At 46.7% G+C, this 13498-nt stretch overlaps 1 protein-coding gene across 1 annotated transcript in view; it reads right to left on the bottom strand.

Annotated features, from left to right (window-relative positions):
• Positions 1 to 13498, bottom strand: part of PKHD1 (PKHD1 ciliary IPT domain containing fibrocystin/polyductin) — a 1769028-nt gene that overhangs the window by 1520866 nt on the left and 234664 nt on the right. Inside the window, exons 22-26 of the mRNA XM_078647366.1 lie at positions 11580 to 13373; positions 10194 to 11467; positions 5857 to 7027; positions 4657 to 4951; positions 797 to 1155 (exon numbers count right to left, since the gene is read on the bottom strand). Coding sequence (XP_078503492.1) covers positions 797 to 1155; positions 4657 to 4951; positions 5857 to 7027; positions 10194 to 11467; positions 11580 to 13373 — 4893 coding nt within the window. The remainder of the gene's footprint in view (positions 1 to 796; positions 1156 to 4656; positions 4952 to 5856; positions 7028 to 10193; positions 11468 to 11579; positions 13374 to 13498) is intronic.

Genomic DNA, 13498 nt, shown 5'->3' with positions numbered 1-13498 from the left:
TAGTGTAGTGGTGCAGCTCAGTCAGCGGCTTCATGCAGAATACACAGACAGGTTGATCCTGTACAGCTGGAAGGATCACGCAGGACACCAGGACGTAGAAAAGAGGTTCTGGTTTATTCCAAGAGAAGGGAAACCCCAACCAGCCACAGCCAGTCAAGGTAACAGCTCACAGCCAGTCCAAGTAACAGTACATTTCAAATAATACATTCTACTCAGGAAACTTAGAACCTAGGTAACCATAGTACCATGACATCTTAGACATGTAAGTCTCAGATGCCACACACATTCCCCCCGTTAACAAAGAGAAAAGATAAGAAAACATAAACAAAAAATTGTGCCAAAAAGGTACAATAATTATGAAACATAGTCATTCAAGTAACGGGGCTTCACAACAACCCTAGACGACAAGCGTGGATTAGCAGAAGAATTGGAAGTAGAAAGACCTCCAGAGGAAGAGGTTTCATATGTAATCGGACTAGAACACACAGAAATTCTATTTAAATTCCAAATCCTGTGGTCCTGAGTCCTAACTGCATTTTTAAAAACCTTAATAACACAAATAGGCTTTGAAAACGTAACTTTATGACCCGGAAGTTTGACAACAACCAAGTCACCAACTTTAACGTCAGTGTTTTTAGCAGATTTTCTGAAATCAAAATTCACTTTCCTAGCCAAACACTTATCCTCCTCCTTCTTGCACCAGTTCAAGGAAGATTGATGAGGAGAGGAAGATGAGACAGAATCTTTCAGAGATGCCTTACACAGGAAGGCTCAATCAAAGTACATGGAGCCCTACCTTTGAAGAGAATAAAAGGGGATTGACCAGTTGAACTCTGAGGAGTCACCCTATAATTCTCCACCATTTTCAGTACCTGCTCTTTCCAGTTGAGTCCAGCATTCTTGGCCCAAGAAATGGTCTCTTTAATTACTCGGTTGAATCTATCAACCATGCCATTAGTTTCTGGGTGATAAAGAGAACACTTTTTGTGTTTATTGCCCCTCTTCTTTAAAAACGACTCAATTTCCTTTGAAACCAATTGAACCCCATTGTCAGTAAAGATGGATTCAGGATAACCTTCCCTGGCTATGAGACCTTCGAAAAATGTTATCACATGACAGGTCTCTACACTGGATGTAAACTGGACTTCAGGCCACCTAGAAAATAAATCCAGGAAAACAAAAAATGAAAACTTGCTGTACATTGCAATAAACAGGACCCACGATGTCTAGAGCTACCTCTTTCCAAGGACCGCTTGGTAGCTCGCTAATAACCATGGTTTGGACCCTCAAAAGCTTTGACTTTTCACTCGTAGCACACACCAAGCAATCTCTTACAGTTCTTTCCAAACATAGGTCCATTCCCAGCCACCAGTAAGAAGATCTGAGCCTCTCTTTGATCTTAGACATTCCAGAATGGGACTCATGAGACAATTCCACTAATTCCTTCCAAAGCTCAAGAGGAGGTATTACGCATGTCCCACGTGCAAGCAACTCATTACACACAGCCAATTGATTTTTGACTCCCCAAAATTTGGAGCTTCTTCAGAACTTTGTTTCTTTGAATGCCAGCCATTGCAGATGAGCCTCATTACCTCAGATAAAACAGGATCCAAAGACAACTTGAGCCGCCACTGACTCGCATCAATATTACCATCTCCAACCACACACACATGAACATCACCACCACTCCATTCATCATCAGGGGTATCATCAAGGGGTCCATCAACAATTACTCTAGAAAGTGTATCAGCAACGCAGTTGTCTACCCCAGGAATGTACCTGGTGCCAAAATCATACTCATGAATAGCTATTACCCATATAGTAATCCTACCAGAGACCAAATCAATCTCTTTCTTCAAGAACATTTCACATAGTGGCTTGTGGTCAGTTTTGACCAAGAATTTTGTCCCCCAAAGAAACTTCTTAAGCTTCGGGATGGCCCAAAACACAGCAAGAGCTTCGCGCTCTGTCACAGAATAGCGTGTCTCAGGATCCATTTTCACCTTCTTGCTGAAGAACAGCTCCTAACCCCTTAAGACTAGCATCAGTTGTAATATTAGAGGTATTGGTGGGATCAAAACTCTTAAGGTTGGGAGCATCACTGAGTCTTTTCTTAAGGGAAACAAATTCACAATAACATTCTTTGCTCCACTTGAACTCTGAGCCTTTTTTTAAAAGACCCGTCATGCTGGTGCAATGTTCAGCAAAACCTTGAACAAACTTATTATAATATTTGATCATCCCGAAAAATGTCATAAGTTCCTCTCTACAAGAGGGAGGAGGCATGCGAGAGATCGTGTCAACCAAATCAGACTTAGGAGCAATACCATCCCCTGAAATTGCGTGCCCTAAATAATGAATCGAAGAGGTTGCAAATTGACACTTCTCCAATTTTATAGTGAGATTAGCTTCTTCAAGCCTACTCAAAACAGCATCAAGACGATTACGATGTTCCTCATGATCTTTTACAAAGACAAGGATGTCGTCTTGATAGACACAGACGCATCACAACCTTTTAGAACAGTCTCCATTGCACGTTGAAAAAACGGACGCCACCAATACTAGGCCAAACGGCATCCAAATGAATCTAAAAGTCCCGAAAGGAGTATTAAGAGAGGTGAAACGTTAATATTGAGCGGACTAAATGCCCGAAATGTGGGTTATATGCGGCAGATATTAAGCATATGTTTCTACTGTGTCTAGAACTGACAACATTTTGGCAGAAAGTAGAAGATATTTTTCTCCAAAAACTAGGGATAGGAGTACCTCTACAGATGTCTGAGGTTGTGCTAGGATACAGCTATAGAAATATTAACTGTAAAAGCTTGGTCACTATTCTGTTAGTAGCAGCTAGACTAACAATAGCTAGGGTGTGGACATCCCCGAAACCTCCAACTGTGACGGATTGGTGGCTCTTAGTGAGGCATATATATGATATGGAATTCTCACTGGCCGGGACTAGAGGGATGCGGTCAATGACCAAATGCATGGCAATATTGGGAATTTTTTTGGGAATGATAATACATACTGTTTTTAATCCCCAATGCAGGAAAAATGCTAAAATCCATTTTATATTTATGTATTTCTACAATTTTTTTCCTTTTTTTTCCTTTCTTTAGTTTCTGGAAAGGAGTATTTCAAATGTTTATGTGTTTATAAATATTTTGTTGATTCATATTGCGATGCCTTTATCAATAAAGAAATTTAATTTAAAAAAAAACCCCTTTTTAGAACAGACTCCATTGCACGTTGAAAAAACAGACGCCACCAATACTAGGCCAAACGGCATCCAAATTAATCTAAAAGTCCCGAAAGGAGTAATAAAAGAGGTGAAATCTCTTGAAGATTCTGCTAGCTCAATCTGGTGGTAGGCGGACGCTAAATCAATTGAGCTGAAGACTTTAGCGCCACCCAACAACACTAGTAATTCAGCAATATTGGGCAACGGATAGCAATCAACCACCACACACTTGTTAAGTTGCCTCAAATCCACACACAAGCGGAGGAACCTTGCACGTGGAGTTTCTCCGCCTTCTTGTTCCCCTCCTGGTTCTGTGCTTTCCCTTTCTCCTTCCTGATAGTCTGTTTCATTCCGCGATGTGCACTGGTCCAACATTTCAGGTTCTCGTGCCTCTGGGGTCCATTGTACTATCTTGTTGCATCGAGCCATGCGATCCTGGGACCACACATTCCCATCACTCAACCTAGCTGCTCGGCCAAAAACCTCTTTGACTTGGAGCGGTCTGCTGTATTTACTGTCTCCTTTACTTTGCAGTGTGGCCAGTTTGACTCTCACCCATTCTCCTTCTTCCAACTGCGTGTCCTTTACATTCCTTCTCTTATTGTAGTGTTCCAAATATATTCTCTGGGCCCTTTCTAAATTTGCTTGCACTACCGCTGGAGACCACTTGCTGGTCACCGTTTTCTCTTTCCACACCAAATTGTCCTTCGTAAACAGGTCTCTTCCTCTGAGAATCTGGAAAGGACTGTACCCCATCCCAGTGGGGGTGATGCGATACGCCCAGATCATGTGTAACAGTTCCTTCTCCCAATCCTTCCCCATCATGATGGCTGCTTGAATGGAGCCCATCAGGACCCTATTGAAACGTTCTACTTGTCCATTTCCTGCAGGGTGGTATATAGCCGTGTGTTTGGAGCAGATTCCATTCCTTTCCATGTTATTTTAGCCATTTGTCTGAGGTGAATTGTGGGTCGTTGTCGCTTAAAATAGATTTGGGGATGCCTTCCCTGAGGAAAATGGTGGTGAGGAACTTTAGTATGGTGTCCGTGTCCATCTCTTCGTTGACATGCACTTCTGGCCACTTAGAGTATTTGTCCACCAGGACGCATAGATATTTCGGGGTCCCTTGATCATCCAGGATTGGTCCCAATAAATCAATGGAGAGTTCTTCCCATGGATTCCTCGGTGTTTCGAATTTTCCTATGGACGGTCTCAATGGTGTCATGGTCTTATCAGCTTGTTGACATTGGTTACACTCTCTTACATATCGTTCTGTTTGCGTGTCCATGCCTGGCCACCAGTAACCTTGTTTGGCTCTCAGTTTGGTCTTTCCAATTCCTCAATGGCCTTCGTGCAGTATAGCTAACAGTCGAGGGACGAGTCCTTCTGGGGGTACTACTTTGTCCCCTCGGTACATAAAGACTCCCTTGTCGCCGAGCGAGAGCTCCTCTCTCACTTCAAAGTACTTCCTCATGTCTCCACTCAAACGTCTCTTTTCCGGCCATCCTCCAGTGATGTACCCTTTCACCTCTTGGAGGCTCTTGTCTGCCTGATATGCATCATTCCATTCTTGGTTGCTTATCACCTTCTCCGGGTCTTCCATCAATGCCACCATTTCTTCTCCTTCTTCCTTCTCTTCTTCCGCTAACTCCATAGCTGCGGCCCTGCTCAGATAGTCGGCGACTTTGTTTCTGCTGCCCGGGATGTATTCTACGTCATAGCGATATTCCAGCAATTTTAGAGTCATTTTCGCTATCCTCGGGGTGGCACTCGCATGACCACTGGACGTGAGGACCCGCACCAATGGCTTGTGGTCTGTTCTAAGGTGGAATCTTGTGCCCCACAGGAATTGGCGGAATCTTCCCATGGCCCAACCTACTGCCAGTATCTCTTTTTCAATAACACTGAACTTCTTCTCAGTTTCTGTCTGGCGTCTGTTGTTACCACCGTCTGCCCCTGCGGGTCGTACCCTTGGAGGGGTATAGCTTGGGTCACATCCTTCTTGACGCCTTCGAACTCTCTATGAGTTTCTTCCATCCATGCAAACGTCGTTTTCTCTCTTGTCAACAGCCGCATGTGGTGTGTCTTGGAAGCAAAATGCTGTATGAGTTTGCTATAATACTCAGCTATGCCTAGGAAGGACCTTACTTCCTCTTTGCTAGCGGGCGGTGGAGCGTCGCATATTGCCCTTACGTTCTCCTTCTTCGGTGTGATCCCTGGTTCACCAATTTCGTGCCCTAGGTATGTGACTGATGCCATGCCTAGGTGGCATTTCCCCCATTCAGCAGTCAGTCCCTTGTCTTCCAACACTCTTAGCACCTTGGCCAACTTGGCGTCGTGGTCCCGTTGATCACCTCCCATGACCAAAATGTCATCCTGGAAGTATTGGACCCCTTCCATGTCCTTGAAGAGACGATGCATAAGCTTTTGAAAGACCGCCGCTGCCGATGCTAGACCGAAGGGCATCCTGCAGAATTGGTAACAGCCGAAAGGGGTGATGAACGATGTCAGCCTCCTGCTCTCAGGGTGTAACGCTATCTGGTGGTACGCCGACGTCAAGTCGATGGTGGAGTACCATTTCTTTCCTTTGGTCTTCGCCAGCATTTCCTCGATACGGGGCAGCGGGAACTTCTCCACTACAATGTTTTTGTTAAGTTCGCACAGGTCCACACACAGCCGGACCTTGCCGTTCGGTTTCATCACCACCACCAGGGGGGCCAGCCACTCCGAACATGTGATGGGTTCAATAATGCCATTTATTTCCAAATCACGCAGCTCTTGCTGCACCGCCTCCCTCACTGCTATCGGTACATTCCTTACTTTATGTGACACCGGTGTGGCATCCATCTTGAGGATGATTATGTGCGAAAACTTCTCCAATTTCCCAACTCTTCCTCCGAATACCTTGGGGAAGTCTCTTTTCCATTTCTCAATGTCTGGCCACGTCTCAGGTTCCGTCAATAGTACCTGCACTGCTTCGCCAGGGTCCAGCTTCATGCCTAAATCTCCTTGATCCATCCAACCTAATACCGATGGGCCTTTCTCCGTCACATATAGTTTGCAATCTGCACTGTGTCCTCTGAATTCAAATGTTAGTGGTCGGTAACCTGCTATGGGGATGCGATTTCCCCAGTACGTGACCGGTCTGATGTCCGGTGGTTCCAGATGTGGGCCTAAATGGGGCATGAATTTCTCTGTCCACATTGCCCTTTGTACTGAGGTGTACGGTGAACCTGAGTCCGCCACAATGCTTATCATCACGCCACCTATCAGAATGTCCAGCACGGGCTTGTTCGTTCTCCTGGTGCCTACACTAAAGACTTGTTCCTCGATGCACAGTACTTCATCCTCATCCACTTGACTTCGTCCTTCTCCATCTTCCTGGTCCGTGTCCACGAATTTCACTGTGTTGCGGGCCATTTTCTTCCGACAAACCTTTTCGTAATGTCCCATCACTCCACAGAACATGCATTTGGCCCGGAAGGCCGGGCACGTTTTGTCATTTGCCTCATGGGCCCAGCTGCCGCACCGGTAGCATGAAGACTTACTTCCTTTCATCTGTCTCCCTGGCGTTCCCGGCTTTCCTTGCCACTTGTTGGGTCCTTTGTTGGTCAAATCCGTGTTCCTGCTCCCGCCCTTTGGCTCTTCATCCTCCATTCTGTTGACCATGGGCTTTGCCGCCATTTCTCTTTTTGCTGCGTCCGCACATCGTCGTGCTAATTCTGCCTTCTTCACCATCGCAATCGCCTCTTTCAACGTGATATCGCCGCATGACCATAGCTTGTCCTGTACTGATTTCATTGTTGTGTGCATCACTATTTGGTCTTTGATTGATGAAATTATCGTGGAGTCCGCTAAACTGACACGTGGATGCCAACTTTTTTAATGCCGCTACATACTCATCGATAGATTCGCCCTGCTCTTGTCTTCGCTGTTGTAAATTGTATCGGTCTATCGATACACAAACTGGCGGTCGGAAATGTTCATCGAGCTCTTCTAGGGCGTGCGCATATACATCATCATCACTCGTTTGTCTCTGCTTGGGTACCAGCCAGGTTCTTGAACACTCTGATTCCCTCCGGGCCCAAGTTGTGTAGTAAGATTCTCCTTTTTCTGATGCTTGTGAAGGCTTATTCATTCTCATCCTCCAGGACTTCTATGTAATTTGTGATATATTCCTTCCAGTCCTCCCACTTCATTAGGGGCTCTCCAGGTTTTGGTAGGAACGGGACCGGCGCTGTCGCCGAGGATGATTGGGCGCACATAATTTCCCGCCTTTTTGGCGCTACACTCTGGGTTTTGGTGCTTTCTGGTGCGCTGTTCTCCTCACTTTCGCCTGGCCGGGGTAGGGTGTCTCCCTCTTCACCACTATCTGTGACTCCCGGATCCGCCAGTGCTACTATCCAGCCGGGTATTCCTACAGGGTGTGGCTCCTGAGCTGCCCTGCCACCCTTCTAGCACGTGGCAGGTCTCCGTGGTTCCCCTTGTACCTTAGTTCGTCATCCAATGTGTCTGCAGAGGATACAACTGCTTCTGCCGCGGTCTGTGTGCTTCCCTGCGTACTCCCCTCCTTCCCAGTGGTGCTACTCTTCGAGTAGGCCACTCTGAATTGTGGTAGCACTATGGGGGGATGGCCAGGGTTCAATTATGTGTCTTCCTGGTGGGTCCTCGTCGTCTTTCTGGTTCACCTCGTCGCCATTGTAAAGATGCTTTATATAGATATATTGGGAGTGCTTTATATATTTATATGGAGGGAGACCTTTGAAAGTATTTATTATTTATTAAAGGCACACAGAGCACCGAGCGTGTTGTCAGCACACTGCTCCGGCGCCCAACTGATTGCGCTAGGAGACGCGCGATCCTAAGATGGCCGCCGTTCACGCTACGTCACCACGTGGCGTGAACAACTAGAGCGGCGACACTACAATCATCGTGTGCATAAATCGTGAAAATGATGTCATCTGAAAAATCCCACGACTTCCATGAAAGTATTCGCCTTGCTCCGTGTGAAGAGCTAGTTGCTTAGAGACCACCAACACAAAGATGGCCACCACGCAGGATCGCGCAATGACCCTATGTAAGGAAGTACGTAATGAAGGCTGAAGAAGGCATTCTGACGAAGACGTAGACCAAACAAGAACACTCCAGAGCTCGAGGAAAACCACAGTCGGAATTCCTTGGAAACAAGTATATTTTTGAAAGGCGCACAGGAATCGGAAGCCTTTCAACAGTTCAATGACGAAGGTATATGTTAAATTGCATGCGGTACAAGTTCAGCTTATTACTCATAGTATCTGAGTGAACAAACACCCGGAAACTACCCTAGAAGTAGCAATTCATTAAAGAGATGGGCAAAGTTACCGTGTGTTAAAAACACAGGCACGGGGAAAAAAATGCTGTCACTCCAATGTCATCCAGAAATTAGAAACGTACTGTAGAGATTTGAATAACTCAGAAGGGGCACAAAGGTAGGGACGAGCCCATGTCGAAACACACACCAGGGAAAAAGGTGCTAACGCTTCCAGTCACCTGCACACAACCAAGTAAAAGTGAATTCACATAGGTAGGGATGAGCCCGCATCGAATCACACACGCCAAGGAGAGTGGTGTACAAACACGGCGAAAGCTCCCAGTCACCTACACAAAATGAAATAAAATACAGTACCTTAAGGATAACGTTCAAGAAAATACATAGTTTCCATCAAGGATTTGACCCAGAATTTCTGCAAGAGAACATTTCACTCAGATTTCAGCATGCATTTGCTTGATGTTGAGGCAGAATTTCAGAAAGAGGAGAATTTCACTCAAATTTCAGTATGCTGTTTGTGGAAATGGCCATAAAACGAAGAGACGATATGTAGGAGGAACATAAGTTATTTATTAGGTTCACAGAACAGGAGTAGGACCTAACGACCTCAGCCACAGCAACCTTCAACGGAGGCAGATTCTCTCACTCGCCGCCGGCGCTCGCCTTGGAACGCTGGTCCCGGTGACATTCTAAGTGATGTCACCGCGAGCAGCACCATTACAAGCGGAGACGCCGGGGCGCAATAGGTGGACGATACCACACATCCCCCTTCCCTGCGGAATAGAAACATCAGAACAGAACAAAAGAACATAATTACTAAGGAGTATCACATCATAACATACTGTTCGAAATGTCTTGGGGGTCTGGTCATTCTCCGGCTAGTCCTTCCACCTGGGTGAGGGACCGGCACCTGTTTCCTGGGGTTTAACCCTTTGCTCCCCCGGCAAAGCTTTCGTTCTCCCCTTCTCTACAAGGATCCTGCCCGGGTGGGTGAAACCTCACTACTCTTCCCAGGTTCCAGATCTTCCCCTCCTGGGTCTTCACCGCATTCCTGAACAATTTAGTGATCTTGATAGGACTACAGTACCCTGACCAACTTGCTCTGCCAGTGGGTGTCCTGATCTTAATGTCATCTCCTACTTTGAACCCGGCCTCCCGTGTAGAGTTGAGTCTGTCGTATCTTTCTTTCCTCCCCACCATGACTCCCTCTTGTTTCACCAATCCTCTCGCTTCCTTGGAGTGATCCGACCACCCCTTATGCCACCCCATCCACCCAGGGGAAAGTTTGGTGTTAGGTATTCTTGCTCGGAGTAACTCGAATGGGGTGACTCCTGTAGTTTGGTGCGGGGTGAACCTGTACGCTTCTATTCGTCTCCATAATTCTTCCTTCCAGCTAGTGCCATTGGCCTTGGCTAACTGGATACTCTCCTTGAGGGTTTTGTTAAAACGTTCGACCATGCCATTGGTCTCAGGGTGATACAGAGCACAACGTTTGTGTGTGATACCTCTCTCCCCAAGGAAGTCTTCCATCTCTTTCGAACATAATTGCACCCCATTGTCCGTGAGTAGGCTGCTGGGTAGTCCTTTCCTGACGAACAATCCTTGAAGGAACTCGATGACGACCTTTGTTGTGACTTCACTCACCAATTTCACTTCCGGCCACCTGGAGTACATATCCATGAGTACCAGAATGTACGGTGTGCGCACTTCTCCAGTCAAAGGACCAACAATGTCCAGTGCCAATTCTTCCCAGGGTCCTGATGGTGGCGGCCTGCACACCATAGGATGTGTCAGTTGTTTCAAGACTTTGTCGCTGTTGCTGCACGGAATACCGTCTCTTATTCTTCTTTCAATTGCAAGATCCATACTTGGCCACCAATAGCTTTCTCTGAGCCTTTGTTTGGTCTTGGTGATGCCCAGGTGGCCATCGTGAGCCATCCCAACAAGATTTCCTCTCACATTCATGGGTGGTACTAATCTCGTTCCCCTGAACAGGCATCCATCGACTACGGACAGCTCATCTTTGACAATCCAGTATGGCTGCAGGACCCCCTCACGTTTATCTTCGTGTTTCCATCTGCCTTTTACTCTTTTGCACACCTCATCTAAGACTTCATCTTCCTTCAGTGCACTCCTCCATGTTTCTTCTCCTATTGCCCTCTGGATAGCGCAGATATTTTCCATCTGAAGGTCATCCACTTCATCCTCTGCCTTGTCGCGCGTTCCATTCGCCTCATCTTCATTTACAAGCCTTGACAGGCAGTCTGCTGCCAGGTTACGTGTCCCCGGGACGTACTCGACACCGAAGGTGTATTCCTGGAGACCAACCACCCAACGCCTGATCCTGCTAGAGATAGCAATCAGGCCCTTTTTGCTGAAAACTTCCACCAACGGCTTGTGGTCAGTACGAAGGGTGAACTGTGTGCCCCACAGGAAGTCTCTGAATTTTCCCAATGCCCAGGATACAGCCAAAGCTTCTTTTTCGATCACCGAGTAGTTGTTTTCAGACTTCTGGAGAGATCTTGAGGCGAAAGCTATCGTTTCTTCTCTGTCTTTGCCTACTTGAGCGAGGACCGCTCCTAACCCTTTTGCGCTTGTGTCGGTGGTGACTATTGTCGCACGGTTGGGTAAGTAAGACTTCAGACTGGGTGCTTCTGCAAGTGCATTCCTCACGTCTTCAAACTCTCTCTGACACTCTTGACACCAGTTGAACGCCGTCTCTTTTTTCAGTAGCAATCTGATGGCGTATGTCCTTCCTTCAAGGTTCCGTATAAACTTGCCGTAAAACTCCAGCATTCCCATAAATGACTTGATTTCGTCCTTGTTCTTGGGAGGTGCCAAATTTATAATGGTGTTCTGGAGCTCCGTTTTGGGACAGATACCTTCTGCTGTCACCTTGTGTCCCAAAAAATCCAGTTCTGCGCAGCCAAATACACACTTTTCCCTTCTCAACGTTAGTCCTTGCGACCTGAACCTCGCCAGCACTTGTCTCAGCCTCTCATCGTGCTCTTCTTGGTTTTTTGCAAATACCAGCACGTCGTCCTGGTAGCATACGACACCCGGGATTTCTTTCAAGATGTTCCCCATGAGCCTCTGAAATACGGCTGCCGAAGGGCATCCTTTTAAACTTGTACGCACCCATGGGTGTCACAAACGCAGTAAGTTCTTGCGACTCTTCGTGCAGTTTTATCTGAAAGTAAGCTGAGGTGAGATCAAGTGTCGAGAACACCCTTGCGCCCTCTAGCATGCTCATCATCTGAGTGATGTTGGGTAATGGGAATCGATCGACCACGACCTCCTTGTTCAACGCTCTCAGATCGATGCACAGCCGAACCGACCCATCCTTTTTCTTGGCGGCCACGATGGGCGGCAGCCATTCCATCGCCTCTACCGGTTCGATGACTCCTGCTTTGCACAGTCTCTCTAGTTCTGTCCTCACTTCTTCTTGGATGGCAATAGGAAGCTTCCTGACCTTGGCAACGACCGGCTTTGCGTTCTCTTTCAATTTTATCTTGTGACAGTAGTTCTTCAGACATCCAAGCTCTTCTCTGAATACTTCCTTGAACTCGGTCACTAAGTCTTCTTTTTGTTCTCTTATTTCCTGTATCAAGATCTGGGGGCTGCTGTTGGGATTGAGATATACCCCCATCTCCTTCTGTGCCTGCCAACCCAGAATGTTATCCCCGACTGTAGACACGTATACCTTAGACACTGTTGTCCTGTCCCTGTATTCAATTCTGTTCCAAAAGTAACCTTTCATTGAGATAGGGCGACCAGCATACCCCCCGGGCCTCACATCCATTTTTCTCAAGATTATCTTTCCTTTGGACACTCGAGAGAATTCCTTTGCACTAATTATTGTGATTCTGGAACAGGAATCAAATAATGCTTCCAACTCAGTACCCCCCACTCTTATGGTGTCTTTAGGGCTGCAGACCTGACCTTCATCAACCTGTACAACAAGTTCTTCACATGTAGTGTCATTGAGGCCATGGATCAGACTTCCATTCACTTGCACAACTATTTCATCACATACCAAGTTCGTCCTGTCTCCACTCTGTCTACTGAACCCTTGTCCACTCTTGCAATACTGTCTGAAATGACCTTTCTTTCCGCACTTGTTCCATGTGAACCTGAGGGCAGGACACACTTTGTCATTGGCCAGATGCCCCTGCTTACCACATCTATAGCAGGTACCCTTGAATTGTCCTCCCAACTTGCTCTCTTTCTGCTCTCTACCCACAATTTTCTGGCCCTTGACCACAGACACCGCCTCACACTCGGTCGCAACTTCACTTACACTGGGTTTTTCTTCGCTTCGTTTCTCCCCAGTGTGTTGCTTTATTTCACTAACGCACTGTAACATGTGCTCAACTTGTTTTGCTATGATTAGAACCTCCCTCAAAGGTGGATCATCCTTCAGCCATAACTCCTCACGTACACGCTCCATCCTGCAAGCTAATACGAACTGGTCTCTAATCCTTTCCTCACTTGCGCCACCAAATTTGCATGTTGCAGGCAGACGTCTTAACTCAGAGACAAAATCTTCGATAGATTCCCCCTCCTTCTGTGCTCTCTTCCCAAAATGATACCTCTCCATTATGGTGCTCGTCTTAGGGAGGTAGTGTAAGTCCAATTTCTTCAGACTCACTTCTAGCTCATTGAGGCCCCTTGCTTCCTGCGCTCCTAGGTCAGGGAGTGATCTAAGACTTCCTCCCCTTCCGCTCCTAGGTAATACACCAACAATGCTACCTTCCTTTCTAGTCCAAGGTTTGGTCCACACACAGTAGCATAATTCAAGAACACTTTTTTCCACTTTTTCCACTGAATAGTAGGTTCCCCGGGATTAGTCAGGAAAAAGGGTGGGGGCGTCACGCTCTGCATGGTAATGTGTCACAGGGTACTATTGGTATGGAAATTCTAGTTTTGGGCGATATGGGGTACAAGTA

The sequence above is a fragment of the Lissotriton helveticus genome, chromosome 6 (genome assembly GCF_964261635.1).
Source record: "Lissotriton helveticus chromosome 6, aLisHel1.1, whole genome shotgun sequence".
Classification (NCBI taxonomy): domain Eukaryota; kingdom Metazoa; phylum Chordata; class Amphibia; order Caudata; family Salamandridae; genus Lissotriton; species Lissotriton helveticus.
The sequence above is the reverse complement of the archived record's forward strand: the minus strand, read 5'-3'. Positions and strand labels throughout refer to the sequence as shown.